The sequence below is a fragment of the Clavelina lepadiformis genome, chromosome 7 (genome assembly GCF_947623445.1).
Source record: "Clavelina lepadiformis chromosome 7, kaClaLepa1.1, whole genome shotgun sequence".
Lineage (NCBI taxonomy): Eukaryota > Metazoa > Chordata > Ascidiacea > Aplousobranchia > Clavelinidae > Clavelina > Clavelina lepadiformis.
Genome location: NC_135246.1, coordinates 20,262,139 through 20,277,124, shown reverse-complemented (window position 1 = coordinate 20,277,124; position 14,986 = coordinate 20,262,139). Strand labels below are relative to the sequence as shown.

At 40.0% G+C, this 14,986-nt stretch overlaps 3 protein-coding genes across 3 annotated transcripts; 2 read left to right on the top strand and 1 right to left on the bottom strand.

Annotated features, from left to right (window-relative positions):
* On the top strand, positions 1-3,287 carry LOC143465835 (uncharacterized). The gene is made up of 6 exons (XM_076964333.1): positions 1-821; positions 1,073-1,288; positions 1,710-1,837; positions 1,979-2,147; positions 2,341-2,521; positions 2,786-3,287. Exons 1-6 carry the CDS (start codon positions 770-772, stop codon positions 3,087-3,089), a joined length of 1,050 nt encoding a protein of 349 aa, XP_076820448.1. The 5' UTR covers positions 1-769; the 3' UTR covers positions 3,090-3,287.
* Positions 3,288-3,293: 6 nt separating this feature from the next.
* On the bottom strand, positions 3,294-6,248 carry LOC143465836 (serine protease HTRA2, mitochondrial-like). Its single transcript, XM_076964334.1, has 3 exons — positions 4,632-6,248; positions 4,309-4,462; positions 3,294-4,006 (listed from the first exon to the last, which is right to left on the bottom strand). Exons 1-3 carry the CDS (start codon positions 4,948-4,950, stop codon positions 3,838-3,840), a joined length of 642 nt encoding a protein of 213 aa, XP_076820449.1. The 5' UTR covers positions 4,951-6,248; the 3' UTR covers positions 3,294-3,837.
* A 693-nt stretch (positions 6,249-6,941) lies between these two features.
* Positions 6,942-11,899, top strand: LOC143465868 (serine protease HTRA1-like). The gene is made up of 7 exons (XM_076964383.1): positions 6,942-9,431; positions 9,717-9,831; positions 10,004-10,090; positions 10,531-10,734; positions 10,839-10,974; positions 11,059-11,227; positions 11,339-11,899. The coding sequence occupies exons 1-7, from the start codon at positions 9,028-9,030 to the stop codon at positions 11,505-11,507; spliced, it is 1,284 nt and encodes a 427-aa protein (XP_076820498.1). The 5' UTR covers positions 6,942-9,027; the 3' UTR covers positions 11,508-11,899.
* The last annotated feature ends 3,087 nt before the right edge of the window (positions 11,900-14,986 follow it).

The window sequence follows — 14,986 nt, the reverse complement described above, 5'->3', positions numbered from 1 at the left end:
ACACAGGCGCTATATATAAACGGCGAACTGTGTCGTCTTCTCGGGCTTTATCGTACAAGAACTAGCGCTGTGAGCTGGGATGGTGTACACTTTTATCTATTACTGTAAATCTACAAATATGGGCAGCCGATAGATTAAAGTTTATAAATTTTTAGGTATAAGTAGGCTACAGCTAGTTGTGGCCTTGTGGCAGATAAAAAGTTCAGTGAAAGTTCTATCATTCAGTGAAATCACCAACGAATTATTTACAGAACCATTAGATTTTAAGGAAAATGCAGAAATTTCAAAAAACTTGAGCGGATTCTAAACACAAGACGGCTCATCTGTTGCGTTGTAAGTCTCTTTTAAGAACTAACTTAGTTTCTTCTAGATTTCTAGAAGAAGTTTCTAGCCTGCATTTGGTGAGAAGTGTTGTCGACTCAAGGCTAGGGAAGTTGTTAATGGAACCGGATGAATTAATCGTTAATCGTAGTACCGGCATAATTCCAACCTCGAAATTAGGAGATGTCACTTTATTGAATGTCTCAATAATATCGTGTAATGTCGGAACTATGAGATGTAATTATCACGGGTAGGTGGCGGCGCCATCAACTGGCAGATAAACCAAAGGTAGTGAAGTGGACCGCAACGACCACTTATCGAAAGCTTGATATTTTTAGCCAAGTTTACTTCCTAGAGTTGAGAGCAGCTTTTACCGTATATTGCTAAACATTAAGTTATAATCTGGAAACATTAGACGAGGTTGGAAGAAAGGATCTTGCTGACGACGATGCAGCGGTTCAACATTTCTCATCGATTCCAGCTCACCACAACAAGCACAGGTGAGCTTCACTTTCGAAATTCTTTTCTCCACACCTGGGCGGACTTTGCTCCAGGTGCACCTGAAACAAAGCGTCAATTAAAACGCGCGCCATGGAATGGTGTCAGTGCTTTTCCACTGATAAAGATGCCTTGACGCAAATATCTACAATAGCAAATATTCACACGCATGCTGTAAACGTGACGTCAACAACCGCTGGCGGAAAATGACTTCCCAAGCATCTGGTCACAAAGAAAATGTTTTCTCTTCCAGTCGCCTTAACCAAATCTGAGTCGAGTGATGTCATCGATGACGTCGGCATTACAGAGAAGGATAAAATCTCTTTCTACGTCATCGGTTTGTTCCTTTCCACGGTATCCTTGTATGTCATCATCGCGCTCGCCTACCACCGCTATCGAACACACAAGCGAAAAAAGAAAGAGACATTGTTACGTAAGAGTGAGTCAACGCGTGGCAGAAAGCTGAAAGGTGAGATGGAAAGGTGTTACTACGTCATATTTTTAAGAAGTCATCATTCAACGACTTTCTTGGTCGTTTAAATTGATGAATATGAGTTCATTATGACATCACACTGGCGTTATTCTTGCGTAAAACTTATCCAACTAATATTCAATGACCTGAAAGTGTATTTAACGCGACAACGCTTCACTTTCCAACTTTCACGCGCCAGACATCAACTGAACCATTTTCAAAGTGGAAGGGCCTGCTGGCGAATTTAAAATTGCGTCCAAGGGGCTTGGTCTAAATTTTCTGCCTCTGCCCACCTCGCTCAAAATTTAGTGAACGCAGCATTTTGCGCTTTTACGCCTCAAAAAACGCTTAAAATCGTCTCGAAATGAAATGTGTTCTCTTATTGTGAGCTTGTGCTTCAATGAACGACTCTTTCCAGGAAGCTCGTCGCCTTGGCTGGACAACTTGAGCTTAATAGCCGCCGTCTTCGCTTTCCTGAACTGCTTAAGTGACCATCCGACAATGTACACCAAGGATGTGTCGAGTTTAACGTGCAAAGTGATGCAGGTAAGATGCAAATGGAGCTCGCTGTGGACGTGAAGTTAAAGGATTTGCTGTTAAAGCGCGGTTGAGGAACGAGTGGTTGGAGAACTGCAACCACTTAAATGACTTTAAATTGCTAGCATTGAATTAATTTTACTTCATTAGTGTTTTTCCTTCATCTTCTACGCGGCCGGAATCACGAGTCTTTATACCTTTCTCTGGCTGCGACAGAGAGCTTGTTATAAAAGCCCCACCCTCGCCCAGATGTACAGCAAGTTGCTCACAGTGCTCAGCTCAACAATCTTGCCAGTTTTTTTTGTCATGATGGTCGCAGGTACGGACTCTGTCGCTTTATATGGCTTCGTGGGCTATGTCCCTCATGAATGGGAGCAGCCATTCAATTCTGTGAAAGTGGTGTGCTCGGTTAAACTGATTCAAACGATTTCATTGCTTGGATGAGTGCACGAGGCCCCGCTATGGCCAACCATGGATAACCAAAACTAACATTTTGTTTTCTTGTATTCCAGGAATGGCCCTTACCGCCACCTTGTGGACATTTGAAGGCAGTGAGGTGGGCTGCGTGGAGACGTCAGAGAATCGGGTTCCTTTCATTGTTCTGTTCAGCGGATCGGTGGCGATGCAACTCACACTTCTTGGACTTTTTGTCTTCCCGTTGAAACGTCACGCAAGATTTGTCAACGATTCAATGTATGTTCAATAAAAAAATGAGTATTTAACAGACAGCGTAAACAATTGTTAGAAATTTGTTGGTGAATGGAAGAAGATATTTGATAACCGACGTCAAGTTATTAAACTGAGCCACCATTGTCTTGTTCCTTAAACTCGGCGAGGATTCTTGATCGTTTCTGTCATGTCATGTATATTCATGTTGATTTGTGCCTGTCTTACCCCAGAACGTGATTTTAAGCGAACATAAATTCTCAAGCGCAATATTTTGTTCTTTCCTTTAAGGCCATCTGACAAACTACTCGTGAATCTTGTGAAGCGATCCCTGGTCACCACCGCGCTTTGTATTTCCGCCGATGCTCTCGCTTTCATCCTGACTATGAGCTTGTTTCACTCCGCTTCTTTCATCATAATCAACTACATTTATGACGCCAACCTGGTCTGCAACGTCCTTTGCATCGTCGGTTCCTTCGCAGATTGGCAGCAACGGTTGGTGCCCTGCTGTGCAAAGAAGAAAAACCCGTGCGAGCGAAGAATAAACAGCTCCAAGTTGACGTCATCGATCAAGACGTCAACCACGCTGGTATAAACTGGTTGCAACCAGATCTTAGGACTGCAATGACATGCCGGCGCAGACACGAAAAACAAGCAACTTCTAGAACAACCGGCGAAACAAAGGACTCGTGAGACGCGACAGTAGAAGAATAATGCTCCTTCGAAAGGGAGTAGCGGTTCACGGTGAGGAACTCCACGTTTTTGTGACGCTTTTATTAACTGAATAAAATACGTCGAGTAAAATTTGAAGACTGCATGACGTCAACCAGGACACCAACTGATTTTCAATGAAAACATCTAAACATATAATAAAATATGGATCATGAATGTTTGCATGGTCCCGGGACAAAAATGAAAATTGCACAAAAAATGAAACGACAACAACAGTACGAGTTCATGGTCATACCGCACGCATTTACTTCAGAATATACAGAACATGTTCAGCTAAAAATCTATCAAAAACTGAGGATACTTAAAAATAGAGATTCCTACGAAACATTCAAATAAATGACATGTCTATAATGACAGTGGATTAGCCATTGTGGTAAGCACTGTATTTAAACCAAGATATTCCAGTAAAAAAAGACAATTGCAATGACAAGTTTAAGCATAAAGACAAATCAATTGGCGTTTATCAATGGAACAAAGCAAGAAGTCGAACATTCAAATATAGACTTCATCTCAACGTTTTTCAACATTGGGTCGATAATTGAAACGAGTAAGACGCTGAATCAAAAATACAATTCGCTACGACTTTTTTCTGGATTAAATCAGTACAAACATCAATGCACGGACACTTCTGTGTAAACCTTTACCGACATAACTTCTCCATTCCTGTAAACTTCCATTTCTAGAATTTTGTTGCGAGCAATTGCTCTCTTCACTTCATCAACACTTTGCACGATTTCTCCGTTAATTTTTAGTATGACATCCCCCACTTGTAACCCAGCTCTGCAAATATTTTGTAAGCAGTTAAGTTGTAAGCCATAATATTTAATACTTTGTAAGCCAAGTAGCGGCACCATTGTTGACGATACTTTCAAAGCACTCACTGCCCACCTAAATGTGCCTATGTATTGGGAGTTATGTACAGCTATGTGCCGACATGTCCAACTGAAGCTCCCACATCTGCACATAACCACACCATTGCACTCACATTATTGGAAGGACCCTTGTTGCGCTTTATAAATAATTAGTTCTATGACATCACAAGTACGTAGAAAAAAACCAATGATGCGAAATGAAAAGCTTACAGGTGAGCTGGGGAGTTGTGCTGCACACCATGAACTAAAACTCCACCAGAGCAATGCTGAAGTTGAGGATAAGTTGATCGGAGAGCGGCAGATATTTCCCCGGTCACAGGCAGCATGGTGATGCCGATGTACCTGGTACCTGTGAAACCACCACCTAAAAGTAGAATTTGCCGAGATATAACATTCGATCATAAAAACTATTAAACCTAGAAATACTGAATGGACCAAAACAGACCCTTCAATGATGAGCAGACAAAGCCTGTCACTGCTTAGCAGTCAGCTTCAATTCAGATGTAATTTCACCCACGGTAGTAGGCACCCACCTGTAGCAAATGATCGATCAAATTGTGTTGGGTTTGCTGCGTAAGCTGACAGATTATCTTTCAGAACGCTTATCGTCAAAGAAGATGCTATAAGACCAGCACATAAGGGGGCTTTCAGCTTGCCATAAAAACTTCCTCTGCTTTTATCATCACTGGAATAAGATCGCCTCCAACAAAAGTTAGTATGAAGAGTGTTAGCTACTTTTTTCTCAAACAATATCCTGCAAGTTATCGCTCTAAGGAGGTTTTCATTTTCACCCCAAACATAATTCTTTGCACTTGGACTCAAATATTTCCAGCTTTGATAAAATATTTTCATGCTAGATAATATAAAGGCTGATAACAATTAACATAAAATTGCGGAAAAATTATCCAACATTTAAAATGTGTGCATACTACTTGATCTCGAGTGTGTGCATAACTTTGCAAGACAAGCTGCACAATAATCAAAGTTGGAACTTCAGTGCCTGTTTGCACCAATTGGAAATATGTAAGCGGAAACAATTCAAAATTTGCATAAAATAAACAAATATCATACCAATACACGTTACACAAGCCTGCATTTATTTTGGGGCCAGCACTCGAAATACTGGGCTGTACGCTACCGAGTTGCTACATAGTCTCGGAAGGATATCAGGGCAGATTTCGATGATAAATCAAACATGTAAATTTTGGCATGAAAGCGTGCACCAAAGCCTCAATTCTTTGTTTAAACTTAATATAAATTAATTATTATTAATTTAATAAATTATAAATAAAATTAATAAACCAGGGTTTCTATCTTTTTATTATGAAACAGCAAGACAAAAAATTTGGTGTGCATGTTGATAAATGTCGTGTGTGCACTGTGTAGCTGCCATGCACACTTTCTACTACAGGGGTACTCTGGAGCATAGTAGCCTACATGCAGAGTAGGTCTACAGGCCTAATATCTGAATGTAGTAGCCAAGCAATCCAGCATAGGCTAGTAATAGTAAATGGTCCCCTCAATAACATTTCTACCGGTACTTGCAATTTGCTAATATGTCAGTATGTGCATGGTGCAGCTTTGAGCAAAGGTGATCTTTTCTGTAAATGACAGTTGCAACGAAATTGAACTTCAATCTGTTCCAACTCCCAAGTCAGATATTAAAGGGCTATGACGTAGATAAAGATGAAGAATTACAAATCAACAGTGAAACAAAATATTGAATAAAATTATGTGACTTCAGTAACTATACGTTTGCATTTTCTTGCAAGAAATATATTTTCCAGAACACATGCCATAACATATGGCTTCTGTATAGTGCCTGCAAACAATTTCCTGTCAAACGTTTACAGCTTCGTTTTATGTCGCTCTTATATTTAATTCTTTGTGATGTGTCTTCTTGTGCTAACAAAAAACCTTTGTATATTAACTATTGGTTTATGCCCAAAGTAGCTCATTAATATTACTCATATAGTATAAACATTCTATTTGGGCCTTTGTCAATCTACTAATGTAACTCAATACCAACCGAAGCACTCCAAAAGGTTGCAACATTTAGCTACAACCAACAACAATTGCTTATACGACTAACTTTTTCGCCCCCAAGCATACGCATTGGGAGGACATGCTACTCACGTACCCTACAGTTTTTCCGCCCATGATCGAATAAAGTATAAACATTTCTCCAGGAAGGAGCAAAACTCAAAAAAGATTTCCCCAAGCAACTACTGGAACAACGGGAAATGGTAATCTTGCATTGTTTATTTTTTTGTATTGTATTATTAATGTCGAAAAATAAACAATACAATACGAGTCACGAGTTGTTTTCGAAATGCTGAGTTTTATTTTAAAATTGTCGCAATGCAAAAAAATAAACAATACAAGATTACCATTTCCCATTGTTCCTGCAATTGCTTGGGGGAATACCCGTATTGTAACGTTAGGACAAGGAACTTTATAAAAAGGACAAAATCAATTTTATTTTATGGATAATTTTTTGTTAACGTAAATACAAGTACTGTCCTGTGTTATTACTATCTTAATTACTTTTAAGTACGTTCTAAGCCTTTTCAGATTTTTCACTTTTTCCCGTTCGTTTTTCCCAGTGCGTGTTGGCAACAACGGCCTTGATTATTCGATCCACCGCGCAGCGAAAAATGAAATATTTGGTTGATTGATGCAGAATTACTGAAGTACTTCATAGTACACATGTAGTCAGGAAAGCGACTCATAGAGTGAATGGTAGCGAATGAATTATGATGTCATAATGTAGCATTGTAAACTGTGTAAACCTGGCAGACTACATTGGTGAGTGGTGATAGGTATCTGTTGGTGACATATTTTTTGTGTAAACAAAGTTCAGCAACAATCTGCAAAAAAATACAATATTAATCTAAATGGCAGTTAGGGTAGCCTGCGAAATAAAACAGACCAATAGATAAAAGCTATATGCCTATTTTTAACTAAATATTTTTTCCAAACCCTACCTTAAGTAATCTAAAACTAGAGCTAATTAATTCCCATAGCCGGGATGATGCCATACACTCAAATTCACTGATGTACAGCATTGAAGCAATTTTCATTCATCAGTTGCTTGAACACACAACCTGCTCGTCTGCTTAATTTTTCGACTTATGTTTTATGGATTCAACTAATTATTTACTAATTATATATAAGTATAATTATACTTTATATTATTATGTATAGGTTTTGTGGCCGTGCTAGTTGTTTCGAGCAATTATTAACAACTGGCTTGATTTTTTTGTCCCCACTGTGCTTCCACCATCGAAAAATAAAATGATTGAATTCTATATAATTTTCCATAAAATCCTGTCAGCCCATAGGCCTAATGAAAGATTTTTTTCTCTTCACGTCGATTTATTACAAATAAACAAAAAGTTACTTGTTTGAACGCCAAAATATTATAAATAACCAAAAAAGTTACTTGTTTGAACGCCAATATATAATAAATAAGCAAAGGGTTGAGGCTTCAGTGCATATCATCTCTCCAAAATTTGTGCCCACGATTTCTTATGAAAAACTGCCGTATTTTCCAGTCGGACAGTCAAGAGTTATAGTCAAATAAGAATACGATAAGATATAAGGCAAATCATTCTCTATCACTTCCACACTTTATTTCCTTATTTTTGTGGAGAAGTTTATGCTTTTGTCAACTGTATTATATAGTTGTTTTTCGCCACTGATTGTGGGGAGCGAAAAGTATGGTGCTATCCTCTTGTAGATCGATCAAACAAGAAGAACGCTCAAATAATCAACAAACATGAAAAATCAGCAAAGCCCTGATTGTTAAAAACGTGCAATTATGTAAACTACAGTGTTGCTACAACGATCGAAGGCTAGCACGTCTCCCAAGTCCAGAATTTGTTGTTGTTAAAATTCAACGTAACTAAAGCAAACCAGAAAACACCAAGATCCTGTTTCTGTGACCTAAGTGAGAGCATGACATTGGAGCCATCAGATGCACAAAAACATGATTGTAAACAAATGAAACTATATAAAACAGCACATCTTACGTTTTCATAAACAACTGCAAGTAATAGTAATATCATTTGTTCTTATTTAGCAGTCATTGATAATAATTAATTAATAAGTCACCACAACAAATGAAAAATTGGAGAATGGAAACGCATGAACAATCATGTTTATTTAAGGTCTAGCAGATAAATATAAAAAATATAACCCACGCCTTAGTCCAATGAAAAGTGAGACTTGGAACCTTTTTATATCAGTGTTGCCAGCAGATGAACCACCTTGTAGTATTTATATTAAAACAGTCTAATTACTATTGTGTAGATCATACGTGTCAAACTCCCGGCCCGCGGGCCACATCCGGCCCGCTTTACATTAAAACTTGGCCCGCAATGTTATTTTATACATTGAACTATTTCTGGCCCGCGAGATCATTGTATAGTAAAACTTACTTTTTTTAAGCAAGAAACAAGATTATAACAAATCGTAAAATAGGCCTACAGCAGCACAGCAGTTGCCCCACAATACGACAGAATAAATCGATTTATTCCAACGCTGGTAATCTGGGCTGCTTTTTTCTTTATTGTTTGTTAATTCTTTAATGCTTTTGCAAAGAGAAAAATGAAACATACCGATGTAAGAGAAGAATAATCAAAAATAGCCCAGTCAAAAATCGTCAAAAACATCAAAAATTTGGTGTTGTTTCGCTGCCCGTTCCAACTCATGTTTCTTGTCACGAAATGTTCAATCAAGTTTTATCCTTGACCGGCCCGCGGCGTTAAATAAGTTTTGAGTTTTGGCCCCTGGTGCGATTGAGTTTGACACCCCTGGTGTAGATAGTAAAAATTTCTTGTTATGTTTGAAAGAAGTGATCATTGACGGTTGTTTGACTTGTTAATTAGTTAGTTCCGCGTAAACTTATTGACGAAATAAAGATATATGTCGGTGGGGAGAAGTACCCGCTCTCTTCTTTCAAAGACAGTCCGTGGATTTATGAGAAACAATGGCACTTCTCTTTCCCAGAACTTTTGTCGTGGAAATCTTGCAGTTGTTTCCTTCCACCATGGAAGTAACAGAGACAATTCATCGAAGAGTAAAAGAAAAAATGAAAGAATTTTTAATTTGTTAGTTCCAGCGTGTGGATTTGCTGCCGGATACATCACATTTGATGCACTGAAGTGTCGTCATTCGCAAACACTTGCAGCAGAACTTGACCCGAAGTCACCATTTCGAGGATCTGGCAACAGGGGAAATATTGGAAACCGAAGAAAAGCTTTCAATTTTGTGGCAGATGTTGTGGAAGTGGCTGGGCCGGCTGTTGTGTACATTGAAAGACTTCAGAAGCAAGTTCTATATATTTTATCATTTTCGTTAGACTTATCATTGTTGTCCTTACAGTAGAATTTTTGCTACTTGCTCCAAAGTTCAAAAATTTCTTTAATTTATTGAAAACACATTTGACTAACTTCTGAAAATTTGTGCAACATTTTAGGGTCCACTGCATTTACAAAACACATTTTCAATGACGTCAACCTTTTCCAATTATGACGTCATACCATGTCCCACTTGACTGGCATTAAACTGATATTTATCGTTTCTTTTTATTTAAGGCTTTCTTTGTGTTATAGAATCCCATTTATACAGCAAGCAGTACCAATTGCAAATGGCTCTGGTTTCATTGTGGATTCAACTGGACTTATTATAACAAATGCACATGTTGTCGGCAACCAATCAAATCTGAATGTAAGTTGTGACACGCAGAACCATGTGTTTATTGGGAATAGTGATACGCGTCTGAAGCCTGTTTAGGGCATGTTGACATTACAAAGCTTAGATTATTTTACAGTTAATAGGAAAAGTTCTCCCTTGACTTAAATAAAAGCAGTTATTCTGATACAGATTCTGATCTTTGCAGGTTAAACTGCCAGATGGTCGAGAGTTTCAAGGTCGTGTTGTTGGTATCGACGAGTCCCGAGATATTGCAGCTGTGAAAATTAATGGTGTAAGTTCTCAAAACACAAACATTGTTCGAGGTTTCCATTACATATGAAGCAATCTGTGTGGTTTTGTTTCTTAATCTTTATCCTCAGACTGAGGAAAGTCTTTACATGATTTAAACTTGGCAATGATTCCTCATCGTTGAAGCGTCGGTAACTTGTCTTGTCTTTATACATTTTCCAGTAGACACGTACATGTTCATCTGACGTTTTAAATTTTTATGTGGTATTGCTCGAATTTGTGGATCTCTTTACCAGGACCACTGAACTAGAGCAAACACCTTGCTCAAGGGTATGACAACCGGGAGTCAAACCTGGTTCAAATTTTTACGAGCCAGGTGCTCTAGCCACTGCTATGCCAAGCCAACAAAAATCATTCCCAGACAAAATGCTCTCATTATAGCACAAAGTTCACCGATTGATTAACTATTTGTAAAATGTTCAGTCGAACCTGCCACGAATTGAACTTGGAACAACCAAAGACTTGAGACCTGGTGAGTGGGTAGTGGCCATTGGCAGCCCACTGGCTTTGAAGAACACTGTGACGGCCGGTATAGTCAGCAATATGTGTCGAGCTGGAAAGGAGTTGGGATTGCAACATGGAGAGAAGCGAGATATGGAATACATTCAGACTGATGCTACTATCAATGTAAGCGACCCTAAAATATATTCACCTTGCTTGCTGTTCCCAACTCTCCAAATATGGGCAAAAGATGAATGGTGACGCTAATGTTCATCAGATATTTTGTGAAGGTTGGAAACTCAGGAGGACCTCTGGTAAACCTTGATGGGCAGGTGATTGGAATAAACACCATGATGGCTTCTGCTGGCATTGGATTTGCCATTCCTGTTGATTATGTTCAAGAGTTCCTGCAGCAACTCCGAAGTGGTGAGCTCCTTTTCATCACTGTGCTGTTGACGACAAGTCAAAGGAACTCTGTAATGAAGGTCTTGTTATGTTGATGTTTTGCAGCAAGCGGCTACACGAGTAGAGTCAGCCCCAAGAGACGTTGGATTGGGATCACGATGCTTTCTCTAACTCCAGACATCGCAATGCAGCTGCGATCTCGGAACCCAAATTTTCCAGACATCAACGAAGGAGTTTACGTCCATCGAGTCCAACCCGACTCTCCAGCTTATCTGTGAGTCATGCTCTCTATCTTTAACTCCTTATTTGGTCAATACTCGTGTGACTCTTCTTAACTCTGCTGAGTAATTTGCTTGGCATTAACATTCCACGTATTTATGTGCAGTGCTGGTGTTCAAGATGGTGATGTCATAATGTCCATCAATGGAAGTCAAATACTGACCACAAGTGATGTGATGAATGCTATGAAGCGCGACCAAGTTTTGAACGTCCACGTCAAGCGAGGGACCAGAGGAGTGGTGTTGAGGGTCGTCGCCGAGGAATTAGCGCATTGATGTCAGCTTCATCTTGGGCAACAAATACGTCCCATTTTGAAGTATTTTTTATATCCTGTCGATGTTTGGAACATTGATAACTTTGCTTCATGTCATTATGTGGAAGTTTGTCAACTGCATTATGCCGTTACTTTTCTCACTTTTACTTTGCTCCGGTCGCCGCAGTTGGACAACGTAGCTGTGCGTGTTATTAGGCAAGAACTCGGTTGCTACTGCTCGATGTATCACTTTTTATTGTTTTATTTCAAGTATTTACGATTGCCTCATTGATATGAGAAGAACTGTGAGACGTAGAGGAGTGGTTATGCTGCCCCCAGTGGCCGCCACTGTCATTTTTGCTGCAATTTCTTTGCACTTCGTTTAAAAAATAAAAACAAATCTTTGATGTTAAATGTGTGGCAAAATAATATTAATATCTTCAGCGATCAAAAATGGCCACAAAAATAGAACTTGTTGAACTAAGATTTTTTATTTAAATTGATCGAACAGGAAACTGCTTGCAGCCTGTAACTGGTATCATGATTTTTATTCTCGAATTGAGGTTTGCACGACTTAAGGAGGCGCCAAACGCTTAAAACTAAGATCTCTATGATTTTGTTGGACGGCTGACGTAGTGCTTTAAAAAACCTATGTGAACCAATCAGAATGCAGCATAGTTAGAGTTGTTTTCTAGCCTGGGAATTAATCTAACAGTTGGCGTGCTTCAATTGCAGAGGTACTGCTTGTCTTAACTATTGTTATTCGGACTTAATTTAACTGCCGAATTAATGATCTGACTCCGAGGTTGCGTGCGGTTAGAAATCTCTAACCTTAACGTGTTACTACTGTTACTAGCCGAAAGCTATTACGATTCACAGATATAGTTTATCAGAAACAATCCTTTATTGTAGGAACTGTATAGGTTCCGATTATTATGACACAAGCACAAACTTAGCATTCACCAATTAAAACAAGTCTAACAAATTACATTCTAACACGACTGACGTAATACGTTCGTACGATTCGGTATCTCTCTGTCTGGGCGCCTACACGCACAGACGTTTTAGCTTATAACAGCGTAGAGCGCTTGTGAACGGAAATATTCAACACAAAATACACGCACATTTCAGAATGTGTGAACGATAAAAGCAAAGCGTTGGCAAATGGGAATTATTTACAGTTAAAACTCGGATGTTATGAAATCACCTGGTAACGTACTAAACGGCGCTTTCACATAAAGTTATTTAGTGCAAGTTTCCAAATATTGCATAACGATTGCAGTTTGTAAAGTTGTGACTGCAGCCGAATTGCATCTGCATTGCAAATATTAAATGCTAGCTGTAGGTTTATCAATGAACAATGTTTAAATGGCGCATATGTTTCCACAATTGGTATAATGGTATTGGATGTGGCTCCCAAGCCACTACATTCCTCCCCCGCTACGGAAGGCAAAAAAAAATTGGCAATTAAAAACTAACATCCTGATTACGCGGGTAGCACAAAAATAACACAATGATTATGTACAGATAACAGAGTAATTACAGTTTTGCAGTTTTGCCGTTTTGCAACCACCCTCTGCTACCAGTTGGTGGGTGTCTCACACATCACTCGGTGTTTCAGATAACTTTTGAACTGTTCGTAAGCCTGGGTTCCAACTGGCGTTGTGTTTCTCAGGTGGAGGAAAAACCGTAGCAAGTCGGTTGCCTGGACAGCAGCTGTGGCTCCTATCATTGTGAAGATTTTTGTCTCGCAACTAATCTGTGGAACGAGGTCGAACATTGTTTCCAGTCGTTGGTAATGACGGCGACGGTAATGACGGCAAATCTGTATAGAAACTAGAGGTTTGAGGGTAATTATTTGAACAACTCAGGTCATGCGCGGGAAGGTGAGCATGCTATGTGACAGAAATTGGTAAAGATACAATTGCAAGACAAGGCGACGTAGCAAGGAAAAGGTTAGTAATTAGTAGGCATGCGATACGTAAGATATACACAAAAAATTTGTCGGTCGACAACGACAAAGGGAAAATGGCAAAAGGTTACATGCATACGACATTCGGGGCCCCGAAAAACACGTTGATACAGATAATAAAACTTAAAGTGTGTTTGTGTCCGCGAATTCATCACGGGACGACGCAGCGGGCGGCGCGTCATCAGAAGATTCAGAAGAAGACGGTTGGTCACGCGAACGTCGAAGCAGAGGCGACGGTTGAGTTTGTTGTAGATGTGCATCTCGTTGGCTGCGTCCAGCGCGAATACGGGATACAAGAGATCTGGCATACCGCAAATGCTGCGGAGATGATCGGATAAACCCGATGGTATGGCAGAAGGCCCACATCATGGCAAGTAGCTGCAGGATGAAGATAAGGGCTGAGAGAAATGGATTCGTAATCTGTGACAATGCAAGCAGCAGTGTTTGTTTTGCGGCGTGCGCGAATGTGTCGGCGACGTAGGAGCCGTTGATCATAGTTTCATCAGTAGTAGTTAGACTTGTTATGACATGTCGCATTTTCTCCTTAAGCAGGTTGGCTTCAGACATAGAGCTGAGCAGCGATTGAAGGTCAGTGAACGAGTCGGAGTCAGGTAGCTCGTTGAGAATCTTCTCGTAGTCGGGCGCGTTGTAGTTGATGTGTATAGTCGACAAAGGTAAGTTGAGTTGGTGCACCTGCACATGTTCGTGCGATAAAGTGTAGTTGTGATAAAGGACGGTGTGACCCAGAACTCGGAAGACAAAACTTCTAGCTGGTCGATACGATTCCAGCAGATGTACTCCCGGTAAGACAATGTTGTCTGAGATAAGTTGGCCGTATTGACTGTGGCCGTTTTGATCGCGATAAAGGATGAGAGGGCGTTGACTGAATGCGTTTCTGTACGCAAGTGACGGTAAGACGGTACCGTTGATAGAGTGACATGTTGCTCTGGACATAAAATCTCCAAGGTTGGAACCCATGGCTTGATGTCCAAGAGTAGAAGAGAGTATCTCAGTAGGGAAAATCTTCCCAACTGCTTTGTAGAGTGTGCCAATCAGCTTCGTGAGTTGGCAATGTAGGAACTTGTTCTCTTCGTTGAAAGTAGTGAGAACTTCGGAAATGAGATCGTCCTGTTGTCCGTCGAAGGTTGCAAGAAGTCGCGAGAATTGCGAGTGTGGCGTTTGATCAGACACCCGCCTTGGCAGATTAGGGCGAAAAAGAGCGAGTCTGTCGAGCTCTGTACATTGTTGGTAGCGAAAGATAAAGTTGTTGTTGTCACAGTGAATATTTTCGCCATAGCAGCTTTTCGCACGTGCGGAACACTTTCTCCAGTGATGTACGGAGATTCCCAGGTCAGGTAAGGAAACTCTATACAAAGACGTAGAGTTGTAATGAAGTAGCATCTTATGTGATCCAAGAGGCTTGGTAGGGGGGCAGTTGATACGCGCGGGTACTCGCCATATAAACATAATGGTATTGGATGTGGCTCCCAAGCCACTACACAATGTCTCAGGTAGCGTTCAGAATTAGG